The 12132-nt window shown below is 33.6% G+C and overlaps 1 protein-coding gene across 2 annotated transcripts; it reads right to left on the minus strand.

Moving 5' to 3' along the window:
* Positions 1–801: 801 nt before the first annotated feature.
* Positions 802–8671, minus strand: LOC7483546 (single-stranded DNA-binding protein WHY2, mitochondrial). 2 transcript variants are annotated; one of them, XM_002303277.4, is made up of 8 exons: positions 8503–8671; positions 6806–6906; positions 6629–6714; positions 6456–6548; positions 6085–6179; positions 5866–5939; positions 2514–2602; positions 802–1104 (listed from the first exon to the last, which is right to left on the minus strand). In XM_002303277.4, exons 1-8 carry the CDS (start codon positions 8535–8537, stop codon positions 988–990), a joined length of 690 nt encoding a protein of 229 aa, XP_002303313.2. In that variant the 5' UTR covers positions 8538–8671; the 3' UTR covers positions 802–987. The 2 variants fall into 2 exon arrangements, with proteins under 2 accessions (XP_002303313.2, XP_052306933.1); XM_052450973.1 differs by lacking the exon at positions 2514–2602.
* Positions 8672–12132: the final 3461 nt, after the last annotated feature.

The raw sequence follows: 12132 nt of genomic DNA on the forward strand, positions 1-12132 counted from the left end.
CAGAAGTCCACAATGAATTATTAGTTAAATATCCTGAGAACATTCTACATATTTATATGAGTATTTTGATCCTCAACAAAACCATTATCTTTGTCTGACTCATGAAAATTATGCAAATCTTAAGTGCCAGACCCAAGGTACTTGTGTCTGGCAACCATTCCAAGCTCAAGCGTCTTGGGTCAGGCAACCACACCAGGTCCAATAATCTTTAGTATAGCAACCATGCTAGCAAAAACATCTTGGATCTGACAATCATATCAAGTCCAAGCTACTTGAATCTAGCATTCAAAAATTAGTGCACGAGTATGGCATTGATGTCAGGCTCAGACACTTGGATCAAAAATAAAATTTAAAAATATTCAAAAATTACAATTCAAAAACAAACTTAAATCTATATTTTAAAATTTTAAGAATCAATTAACTGATTTTACTAAACAAAAAGAAAATTGTAATTAATACTCTCAAGCTCACTTAATCACTTAATATAATTGTTGAACACAAAACACTTAAGTCTAGCAAAGAGTTAAATAAAAATTTAAAAATTAATCTATTTAATTAAGTTTAATAACAATATTAAAATATTTTAAAAAAAAAAATAGCAAAAGGAGTGAGCGACCCCATCCGCTGGTGTTCATTCTCTTAATATTTTTTTTAAAAAAATAATATTAACCCACTGTGATTATACTAGTCATTTAACTGACCAAATGCCTTTTTTCCTAACCCCCCACGGGTAGAACTACAAAAATTGGAACGATCAAAATTAAACTGCGTCATTTACCAGAAAAAGCACATCTAGGGACATTCATAAACAGCAATTCTAATAAATTTCCAAACAGTAAATCACAAGTGAACAGAGTTTTCGATTGCATAAAACTAAACACAGAAAATGCACTACAAAGAACAGCATGCAACTGTCCTATTAATATGCAAATCTGAAGGCCGGAGCATGAAGTGGTGCAGACAAAATTCTGGTGGATATGTATGACTTCATTTATCCCATTCTAAATCAGGCATTTGTGGATCCACTTTTGACAGCTTTGATGCTAAGGTTCCAGGCAGTGGAGTAGTCAACCGATCCCAACCCATGATGTGGGGCAATGCAAACTGCACAAGAAACAACCAAGGAAGATCACACAAGAAAACAAAGCAAGGACATAAGTTTACATGCTCTAGTCATTCTGCATTACAGTGAAAGATCAGACAATAGTCAATGTTCATATACAGAAGACGTTTGTATATGGATGCATGACAAACCCTTCAATTTAAACAATTAACAAGCAATTATGAGATCAGATATTGTCTACCTGAGATTTTAGGTTTAAAAAAAGCAACAGAAAGAATCAACAAGAAACATGATTGCAACAGACAGCATATTCAGTTAGGTTAGTGGAGAAAAAAGAGGGGAGGGGGGGCACCTTGTTTTGAGGATTAATTCGTATTGCCCTAAATTGTCTGTCATCACATTTCTCGCAGCTTAATACTCTCAGCATTTTTCAATATCCATCAGAATGCAGAGTACACATTATTTCCTCAAGGGCAACGCTCACAGCTCGCTAACTTAAAACTACAGATATCATTCTTTTTCTTTAGTTGCCCCCAAAAATTATCTTACAATCTCTAGATGCCACTTCTGAAGGTAAGCTGCCGCCCCATCTCATATTTATTATATGCAAGTTATATGCAAGTTTCTGTAGCAGCATAATCCTGCGCTAATGGTACTAATGGTTTCTTTCTCATCAATGAACATACAGACTTAGGACCAGGAAGCCATTTGGACACGTGTCTTTTGTAACTGATTTGCCAAATATTCAACACTCGGTAATATGTGGGCACCAAATCAAAAGAATGATCCAGAGATGCATCTATTAACTCTGGTAAGGGATTTTTTATCTTCGTTTAATGGGCATGTACCCACACTTGCAGCAATATTAGAAAAGGTGAGCTTCTTCTACTTGTGATTTTGACTGTATCCAGCAACTAACAAGAAAAGCAGGAAAAAAAAATGCACCCCAGTGATTATGAAGAAGAAAAAGGAAAAAGGAAAATTCATCGTAAATTGTCCTCAGTCATCTATAAAACCAGGCTGCAGTTAACAGTGACAAGAAAACTTTTTTTTTCCAGCTCTTCCCACGGTGACAAATAAAAATGATGCTTGTTACATAACTAGTATCACCAAAACATGCAAAGAAATTTGTCTAGCCCCAGATGTCTGTGCCCTCTATTTTGGAAAAGAAGAAAGCGATTATGCTATTAGTACATATCTTCATAAAAACACAACCAACTGGCTCTTTCTTTGCATTCCAAAATTTCCCTATCAAACTACCAGTCAGATAGCAAATTTTCTAATTTCTTCAGATTTTTTATAATCTAATATTTTATAGTTATGAATTCATACCAATTGTCAAAGATAGCCATTTTCTAGTATATTTTCCTCTTCTGCCTTTTGTTTTCCTAAAACGAAATCCAGCTAAATGGTAGAAGCAGAAATTAAAGAAAAGAGTCAATTGTCATACACTGCAAGCTGTCTTCAGAACTGTAAATTCAGCAGTCGTGACAGGAACAGTAAATCGTTCGGTAGTTTTCAGGATGTTGTTGACAACACCTGCAAACAGTAATTGCATATGATATGATGTCAGGTAGGAATTCTACCCAAATAAACTTTAACTTAAAGCAACAAATTAAGAAGCCACACAAGACAACAAGGAACTATCAACATCAAGTTATCATGATGCACATGCAAAAGAAGAGGCTAGTGTAGGCGAAAATTTTCAACTCCAGAACTCTAAAACCAAAACTAATGCAGCAGAAGTGGCATGGGCTATTCTGAAAAAATAGGTAGGTTAGAAACTCTTCTCGTCATTTGGTATCAAAGCAAGTTCTAGTCCACCTTTTCCCATTACTCATTTATTCCCTAGATTTCTCTCCATTCAAGATCCTAGAATTCATATCTAGGCTCGCTATGCAGATCAAACCTATTCTAGACAGCTTCAGTCACAAGATTCGATCAATTTGTTGTGTTGTTGTGACCGGTGCAAATTTAATCACTTTTGCTATATTTTTGTTCAAGATTTTGAGTTTAAAATGGCACGAAGACAAAGGGGTGGAGCAAGGTGGAATCAAATGGATGTTTGAAAAGGAGTTGAAACCAACCTTCTAGTAAGGAGAATGGTGGACAACAAAAAGATGATGATAGAGTTGACAAGATTGTTGAATTATGAAGACAAGTTAAGCTACTTACAATACAACAAATGTTCCCTCCTAGCAAGGTTGATCGTAAACTTGAGGATTCTCATTTTCAGTTTGAGAATCCTTCTAATGCAATGCAGTTTGACAAACCTAATATTAATAGATCTAAGCCACAACTTGAACAAAGCTTCAAGGTTGAACTTCTAGATTTTCAAGTAAGTTTGAACCCGGATGACTTTGTAGATTGATTGAACACTGTGAAAAGAGTTTTTTACTACTGTGATGTAGTTGATAAAAGAAAAGTTAAACTTATAGTTATCTGCCTCCATGAAAGTGCTTCAGCTTTGTAGGAACTTTTGCAAGTCTCTCGTCAAGGAGTGGTAAAGGTAAGAGTAATAACTGGGAGAAGATGAAGAAAAAGTTGTGTGAGCAATTTTTCTCTTTTAACTACAGTCAAATCCTCTGCAAAAGCTTGCTAAACATCAAGCAAGTAGGAAGCACGGAAGAGTACACCAATTTATTCTATCAACTCATTTCTAGAGTTGATTTGAATGAAAATAAACAACAAAAGACTATAAAAATAAGCAACCATTTGTTGATAGAACAACTTGAAGATAATCAACTCATTTCTATAAAAATATGCCTTTGAAACATTCTACAAGCTTTGCAAGACAAGAACATCTTGAATTGAGGGTTTAATCAACTCAAATAATAAGCAACCATTTGTTGTTTATTTTCATTCAAATCAACTCTAGAGATGAGTTGATAGAATGAATTGGTATACTCTTTCATGCTCCTCATTTGTTTAAGGTTGTGTAAGGATTTGTTGAGGGTTTATGTTCCTACCCAGCTAAAGCACTTTCCTTGAGGCAAGTAATCACAAATCTATTAACATCAAGCCTGCCAAGCTACATTGCACCAAAATGATTCTCAAACTAGGAATGAGAATCCTAAAATTCATAATCAACCTCACTAAGAGAGACCATTCATTGTATAAGCCCTACTAAGGAGCTCAACTTTCCTTTGTAATTCAGCAATCTTGTCAATTCTACCATCATTTTATTGTTGTCCACCATTCCTCCCTACTTAAAAGGTTGGCTTCAATTCCTTCCTAAACATCCATTTGACACCCCTTGCTCCACCCCTCCATCCTCTCTCTTTTTGTGCTATTTTAAGCTCAAAATCTTGAACAAAAATCCGGCACAGGTGATTAAATCTACTGATCAAATCTCATGACCGAAGTTGTCTAGAACAAGTTGAATTTGTATGGGAAGCCTAGATGTGAATTCTGAATGGAGAGAAATCTAGGGATCAAATGATTAATGGGAAAAAGAGGACCAAAATTTGCTCTGATACCAAATGATGTAATCCTAGTTTGGAACAAAGGAAAGTTGGAAGTAGAAATGCTAGAATTGATAGGAAGTGAGAAGAAATACAGAAACTTTAGAGAGAAACTCTTTTCTTACAATTGAGATTACCAAATAATATTCAGGATTGACCAAGAATACAATCTAAGACCTAATTTATTATGTTTTCTACAGCTGTAAACAACCAACAACAATAGTAAGGAAAAAAAACTACAGCCATAACTTAACATTAAAAGAGATAAAAGTGAAGAGTTACGGCTCAAAATCCAGCCGTAAACCCAATCACATTCAACCCACAAATCCTGCAAGAAATCATCAATTTTGTCCACATTTCAGATGCACACCATTCTAGATCTTGCTGGAAATCAGCAAGGAAATCGACAATTTAGTCTACATTTCTAGTTGCACATCAGCTTTAAAGGCTATTATAAAAAACTAGGTAGGTTAGTCAAATAAATAAATAAATAAAAAATGGTTTGAAACTAGATGGGATGAATACGAAAGAACTATTGATTAATAGAGAGGATAAATAGCATCATTAGACTCTTCCTATGAATCACCTACTAGGTTACTTCCACATGAAGTACTTTAAAGCTAAGTGATTAAAGCAAATAAAATCAAGGTGTTACCTACCTTGATTAACTATTTCTCATCAAAGTTACATCAATCAATCAACCAGTTGGCTATTTCTTCTATGCATTTCAAAATGAAGAATACAATGTAATGATGTTCTTAGTTGAAACAAATTATGCATAGGACTAAATAAACATAGGTTAGCTTCAACATGATTGTTAGTAATGGCAATGATGTTCCATTTGAGAACATGGTAACAATATCTAAAATGTAATAGAAAGTGGAAAAAAGTAGTCAATAAAGAGAATTTCAAAGAGAATAGGTTTCATACATCCTTTTATTTAAATCCATTTTAGGCTTAATTAAATTACAATAAAAAATGATGGCATTAATGATTCTAAGATAAGGGAAAATAGGAATCACTTCTGTGGAACTGTAGTAGATACTTTGAATGGTAGACTAACAAGGTTAGCTCACAAGTCAGCTGGCAACAGCTAAGGAAAGGGGAAATCTCTAAAGCATATAGGATTTCCTTGATATAACAGTACTCGTTCAACTATGAATAAAAATTTTATGTAGTTCTTAAACTTGCACAAAACATTTTATGTTGGTCCATTAAAAAATCTATTTTTGGATTTAAAATATTTAAGAAAATCCCAAAAAATCTAAAATGAACACAAGACAAAAGGAGATTAAAATTTCAAACCAAACAAGATCATGAGCAGGATCAAAAGCTTACTTAATGAAACGAAATAGCCACTACCATCTGCGTGTGGCTTAATTGATAAGTTCTTTCTCACTTGGCCAGCATTGCTGTGGAAAAAATTAGCTGCTTAGAAATGGATGGTATCACAACAGAAACAATAGCATAACTGTCTCGAGAAACAGAGCATGATCTTGAACTAGTTGTACAGATTACCCACACACACATGTGAATATGGTGATGCAGAAAATTAACCTTGACAACATTGAGGGATCATGGAAGAATTCACAAGAATCTTTGGGACCCGTGCTTATCAAAGATCCCACTTCTGTTGCTGATAGAGCAAACTTCTACAAAATATCAACAGAACTTGTCATTAAGCTTCATAGAGCTTGCAGAGATGCAAATGAGGGTGGGGGGATTTCTAGGTCATCTCCTGATGAGTCAATGGCTAAAACTAGATTCTTTACTATGCTCAAATCTGGTATGAGTGATTTGTTTTTAATAGAGTTTGAAGAAAGAAAGATAAATGGGGAGGTCAAGTCCGTCCTGTGGTGAAAAAATCACATGGCATGGGAATCATTTATGAGTAAGATAGTAGTGATGGAAAAATCAAGAAAATTTACCTGTCTCTTTTCATAGTCATACTTACGCTCACCTATAGCAGGCAAGAAAGTTAACATCATAGAACCACGTCGGTCAACTCTAAGATTCCCAGACTGTTAAGAAAGAAGAAAGATGAGGAGCAACCCTACTTGAGTTAGACAGAAGTATATGAGCAACATAAGGTTATACTTACACCAAACTTAGAGAAAGTTGGAAGAACAGGTTCAACAGAGAGCGCAGCTTTACCCTTGAAAACAGAATAAGGAGCAAATACACGATCTGCAAACTTTCCAGTTTTAGTTGCATAACAAGACATAGTATCCAAACTTGCAAGACACCTAGGAAACCATTTGTATGGATGCCTCGGTACCTTGAATAGAACTCTTCCCACCAGTAGAAATGCTAGCCTGGAAAGTTAAAGCATGCAATGCTGAACCATCTCTAACATCAGTAGGTTTCCCAACTGCATTCCTGTTTAGACAATAAAAATCACCATGACGTGCAGAAACCAATACAACCAATAATGCAATGAACTCAAAGAGTTTGAAACAACTCCAAAACACCATCAGATTCATGTATTACTTCAGACAACATGTTCTGTTTAAAGGATATTTAGCTAAAATCAAATTGAATAAAATATATATAATAAAGAAACAAAAACCTAAACATTTCAAAAGTTAGAAACAACTTCTATATATGGAGCAGCATTATAAGAAATTAGCTACCAGCAAGAGAATGGTAAAAGAAAATTAACATAAAAAGATTGGAAACCATGATATACATTGTACTTTCAGCAGGTAAGGTATCGAAATGTTTATAAATCCTCTTTATCCAGAAATTAACACTAGGATTCCAAAGATGGAGTAAAGAAACTCCAAAAACACAGGGAGAGATGAGGAGGGGAACCTTCTAAAAGCACCATTTAAGTTGACATTCAGATGCAGAAGTTTCAAGGCTTCCAATAAAGTAAAGATTCATAAGCCAACTTTTTAGTAGCACATCCCTTTATCAGTTAAAAAGGAGGAAGAGCAGGACGGGAATTTTTGATAGGGAAGAGAGAAGAAGAAAGCAACTTCCTAACCAAATTCAGATGGAATAGCATTCCTCTTACGGCCATATATCCAAAGCTATTGAAAATGAACGGGAAAAAAAAGAAAAGAATTATGACCACAATTACCTCAATGTTCTAGGATTAGTGAAAGAATAGTTTTCAATCAAAGGGACTATAACAGGTGTATACTTAAAATTACAAAAATTCTCTCCTGCTGGTTATTTGTGTGCATTGTACTATACTCATGCATATAAGTACAACAAATGTCAATCAAGTTAAATCCCACTCCAAAGTGGCACTCTCATGGACTGAAGCCAAGCTGAAAAATCTTCGAGTGTTTCCATAAGTTTTTCCCCTTTCAAAATCACTGCCAAATTATTTATTAACATCGAGAGTTATGTTAACACAAAGGAAATAGAAAGTCGTAATAACGTTTTCAAGGTCTAAGAATTATGCCTTCTAATAATGCTGGGGTTCAACGGCAAAAAATTTAACCTTGTTCCCCACACACTACTACTGCTAAGATAATAATATAGTTCATACAATGTAGAATTTCTTGTTCAAGGTGTAATAATAATGGAAAAACGAGGATAAAGATTCCCTCCTATAGAACTGCTACTAAAGAGATCGTGCAGGCAAGCAGCGCTTTTTGGTAGATGGGAGAACCCAATTTATTTTTATTCTATTTTTTTTTTATTTTTTTTTGAAAAAAGTAATGAAGAAATGAAGAGCATGATTTATGACAAGCCAAACCCAAAGTCCACCTCAAAGAAAGATTGAGAACTAACTAGGCATTCCATTTAAACACAACCATAAAAAGCATTGAGTAAAAGTTAGTCCAATCTTCCACATTTCAATCTAAAAACAATAATTTTTTTTTAATTTGCGTGAAAAAGCAGGGAGGAGAGCATTTTATGAGGGATGGAGAGGAAGATGAGAATGGAGCTAGCTAACTAGGGTTTTATTATTTTCAGTTATAATAATAATAAAAATAAGAAGAAGAAGAAGAAGAATACCTGTTGAAGTTCAGAAATCTCGATAGTTTCATCATCTTTGATGCAGAGAGTGAGAAAGGGGAGGGTTTCGAAGAGTGTGGATGAGTTAGGGTTCTAGAGTGAGGTTGGGCAAAACGAAGAGAGTGGAAGCGGTAGCAAATGGGCCGCGCGGGTCTGTTTTCAAAAACTTATTTTTTTTTATTTGTGATCATTGGAATAAGTATTAATAAAAATAGGTTAATTAATTATATAAACTCTTTATGTGAGTTACGTTTTTTTTTACCTCAATTCCTTTAAAATTATACTTTATATCTTATATTTTATAAGTTAATAACATTTTATAATCTCAATTACTCGCGCAAAGAAAAAAAATTAATAAAAATAAATAAATCATTTACCTAATTATATTATATTATAATTAATTACTAAAAAGTTTTTATATTAAATATTATAATTTTACCATCAAAATAAAAAAATAATAAAAACCTGGACACTATCTCTTTTTTTTTTCTCCTTCCTTTCTAGGCAAACCAGACTACTTGATGTCAATTAAAAAACTCAAACCTAGAAATTCATTAATCTCATATCCATGTACAATCTCACATTCTCCATCCTTATGAATAAATAGAGCACAAAGATTAAGCTAAAAGCCAAAATAGCTTCAACTTGTTTCAACAAAAATATATTTAGATTTTAGTATTGCTAGAAGCTTATATGACTTTTAACTTTAGAATTTCAGGGAATTAATCGAGTGTGTATAAACTGCCCAGACATCCACGATTAACAAATATATACATTCAAACCCAATTAGCTCTAAGTCATCCAAGTCCAATACGCTCGATCATGCTAGTGAGGTTAGAGAGAGTAGGAAGACACAATGACTCGTGTGTTTTTTTTTTTTTTTTGATCAAATGTAAGAATATATTAAGATCAAAGGTAACAAAGCCACAAAAGTAGCAAACAGAAAAAGTATATACAGAGATGAGGGTAACCAGTACCCTAAACAAAAACGGGAACATGCTCCCATTGAAAAGAAACATAAAACAAACATCCCTAAGGCCAAAAGTAGCCACACATATAACAAACATGAGGGACTGAACCAGCCAATCCAATGTATTGCCAGCCAAGTCAATCTACTGCCAGCAGAGCCAAAAACAAGCAGCCGAAATCCAACAAAAACATCTAGCTGCTCCTCTCCCATGCCGAACCAAGTCAACAACATGAAGCCATCATAATTCAACAAACCACAGCTGCAAAGAACTCAACCCCAAGGGCCCATCAAAAACTCCCCCTGAAATAAGGACCCGCTAACTATGCGAAGCCAACAGAGGATAGACCATGCAGGGGCAAGATAAACGTGCATTCACATTAAACTACCCCAACCAATCCAATCAGAATGCAACATAGTAAGCCAGGGGATTTTTGTCATGAAAATACAATATAGTGTAAAATAGAATCTGGAATTTTCTGAAAACAGCCTCAACCGATTGGGGTTAAGTTGTGATTTTTGTCATGACTCGTGTTTGCTGGCATTGGTGATGGATAAAAAGGAAGACTGTTCTGCTATTGGACACATGTTGGTTGTTGTGTTGTGGGGATTGGGGTTAAGTTGTGATCACAGGCGGAGCCAGGAATTTTTCGTGTCCTTGGCTATTAAATAAATATATGATTTTTTTTAATATAAATTATTAACTCATGTACATGAATTTTTAAAGTTAACAGTAAAGTTTTAATTTAAATACACTACCCAAAATATTAAAAAATAAATTTGAAAGTATATAAAATTAAAGTGAAAGTAAAAATAAACTCACTATTAAAGTTACATCTTTCGATATTTTGTGGAATATAATTCATCTATAATTGAATCTGAATCGATATTGTAACAACCCCTCAACCGGGATAAAATAACAATCTCATGTCAACTAAAAAACAAAGTAATTAAATTTTTTCCCTCTCTCAATTCCTCCTTCCTTCACTTGATTCTTTCTTAGATTAGTATTTTATAAGTTGGACTTTATAAGTTTACAAGGTTATTCTCTCACTTTTCTTAATTTTTTTCTTTGGATTTTTTTTTATGTTTTTTCCTTACTTTTCTCTCTTTCTCTCTCGCCTTTTCTTTTCTTTATTTTTCTATTCTGCTTCTGCCCAGTCGGCAACATATAAAAGGAAGGAAGAACTGATTTGTTTTATTTTTTTAATAGCAAATAACCATTTTACCCTTAATGAGTCGTTTTGCTTTTATTTGATGTTTTTTTTGTTAGCACTACCAAACTCTGTTCATCCTAAAATTTAAACCAGATTTTATTCAATATATTTTAAGATCCCTCGTAAAATTTCAGCTCAATCTGAGATTGAAAATTACAACCAATAACGTAAAACTGGTCAAATTGTGATTTTTTTATCAAATTTCTGAATTTCTCCAAAAATTCTAAATTTTTAACCCAAGCTAAAACATCATATTAAAAGGCTACACGGATATTTTTAGAATTTTTTGATACCTCAATTGAGAATTACAAATTTTCTTTATATAAAACTAGTAAATAAATATTGATAAAATCTTGACCTGGGCTAGAGCCCACCCTAGCCCATACATGCCTCCGTCCTTGATTGTGATGGATGTGTTGATTCAGTGATAGAAGAAGAAAGATGAAGAGGGGTTGTTAGGTTGGTTCAATTTAGGTTGATTCAATGGTGGTGGTGTGTTGATGTCGAGCTGATTGGTTGATGAAGGTGGGTTGGTCGGTGGCTGGTGGTTGTTATCTGTGGGTGGTGGTGGTCACAACAGCGTTAACTCCTCTCTTTGATGCTCTTTTGTATGAAAACAACAAGCATCATGATTCAAATATAAGGATATCACTTTTAATTCATGCTACATTTTTGCTCGAATCTTTGTTACTTCCATGGCGAATACCATTGGACTTGACCAAGCATCGTTGGCCCTTTAGAAATCTCCCATTATTTTCTTTTAGAATCATTCTTGTTTCTTCTGGTGATATAAAGAAAGAAAATTGGGTTGTTAAAGAGAGTCCAAAATCTAATTACGGATGTTTGGGTAGAGATACAATCGTCGTTGTGGAGATTGCTTTTATTAGTACATGTGTGTTTGGTATTGTGATAGCTTTAGTGGTTGTGGTTTTAAAAAAGTTGTTTTATAAAAAGTATTTATAGTTGAGGTTGGTTTGTTAAAATATATGTTTGGTTAAAACTATAGTAAAATTGAGGTTGAACAAAAAGTTGTTTAATGTGTTTGGTTAAGAATGTTATTGAAATTGAGGTTATAAAATAACTAAAATATATATATATATATATATATATATATATATTAATATTGATGGTTTTTAATTTCAATATTATAGACTTAACTACTACTATTACATCATGAAATAAATAATACTTTATATAAAATATTTTTTATTATTCCATTAAACTATCTGTAATTCCATCACATACGAAAATCTATCCGACAAGGACTACAGTTTCCATGGCTTCCTGAGCGTGCAACAACATCAGGTAAAATATCATCGGAACAAAATTAAGATTGCGATCAAATTCTGCAAATGCTACGTCATTATGCGATCTCCTTTTAATGTAATTATGTAGTGGCATTGATTAATGTTAAACACTATTTTTGTTAATAAAACACAATATATG

Source organism: Populus trichocarpa, chromosome 3 (genome assembly GCF_000002775.5).
Source record: "Populus trichocarpa isolate Nisqually-1 chromosome 3, P.trichocarpa_v4.1, whole genome shotgun sequence".
NCBI classification, from domain to species: domain Eukaryota; kingdom Viridiplantae; phylum Streptophyta; class Magnoliopsida; order Malpighiales; family Salicaceae; genus Populus; species Populus trichocarpa.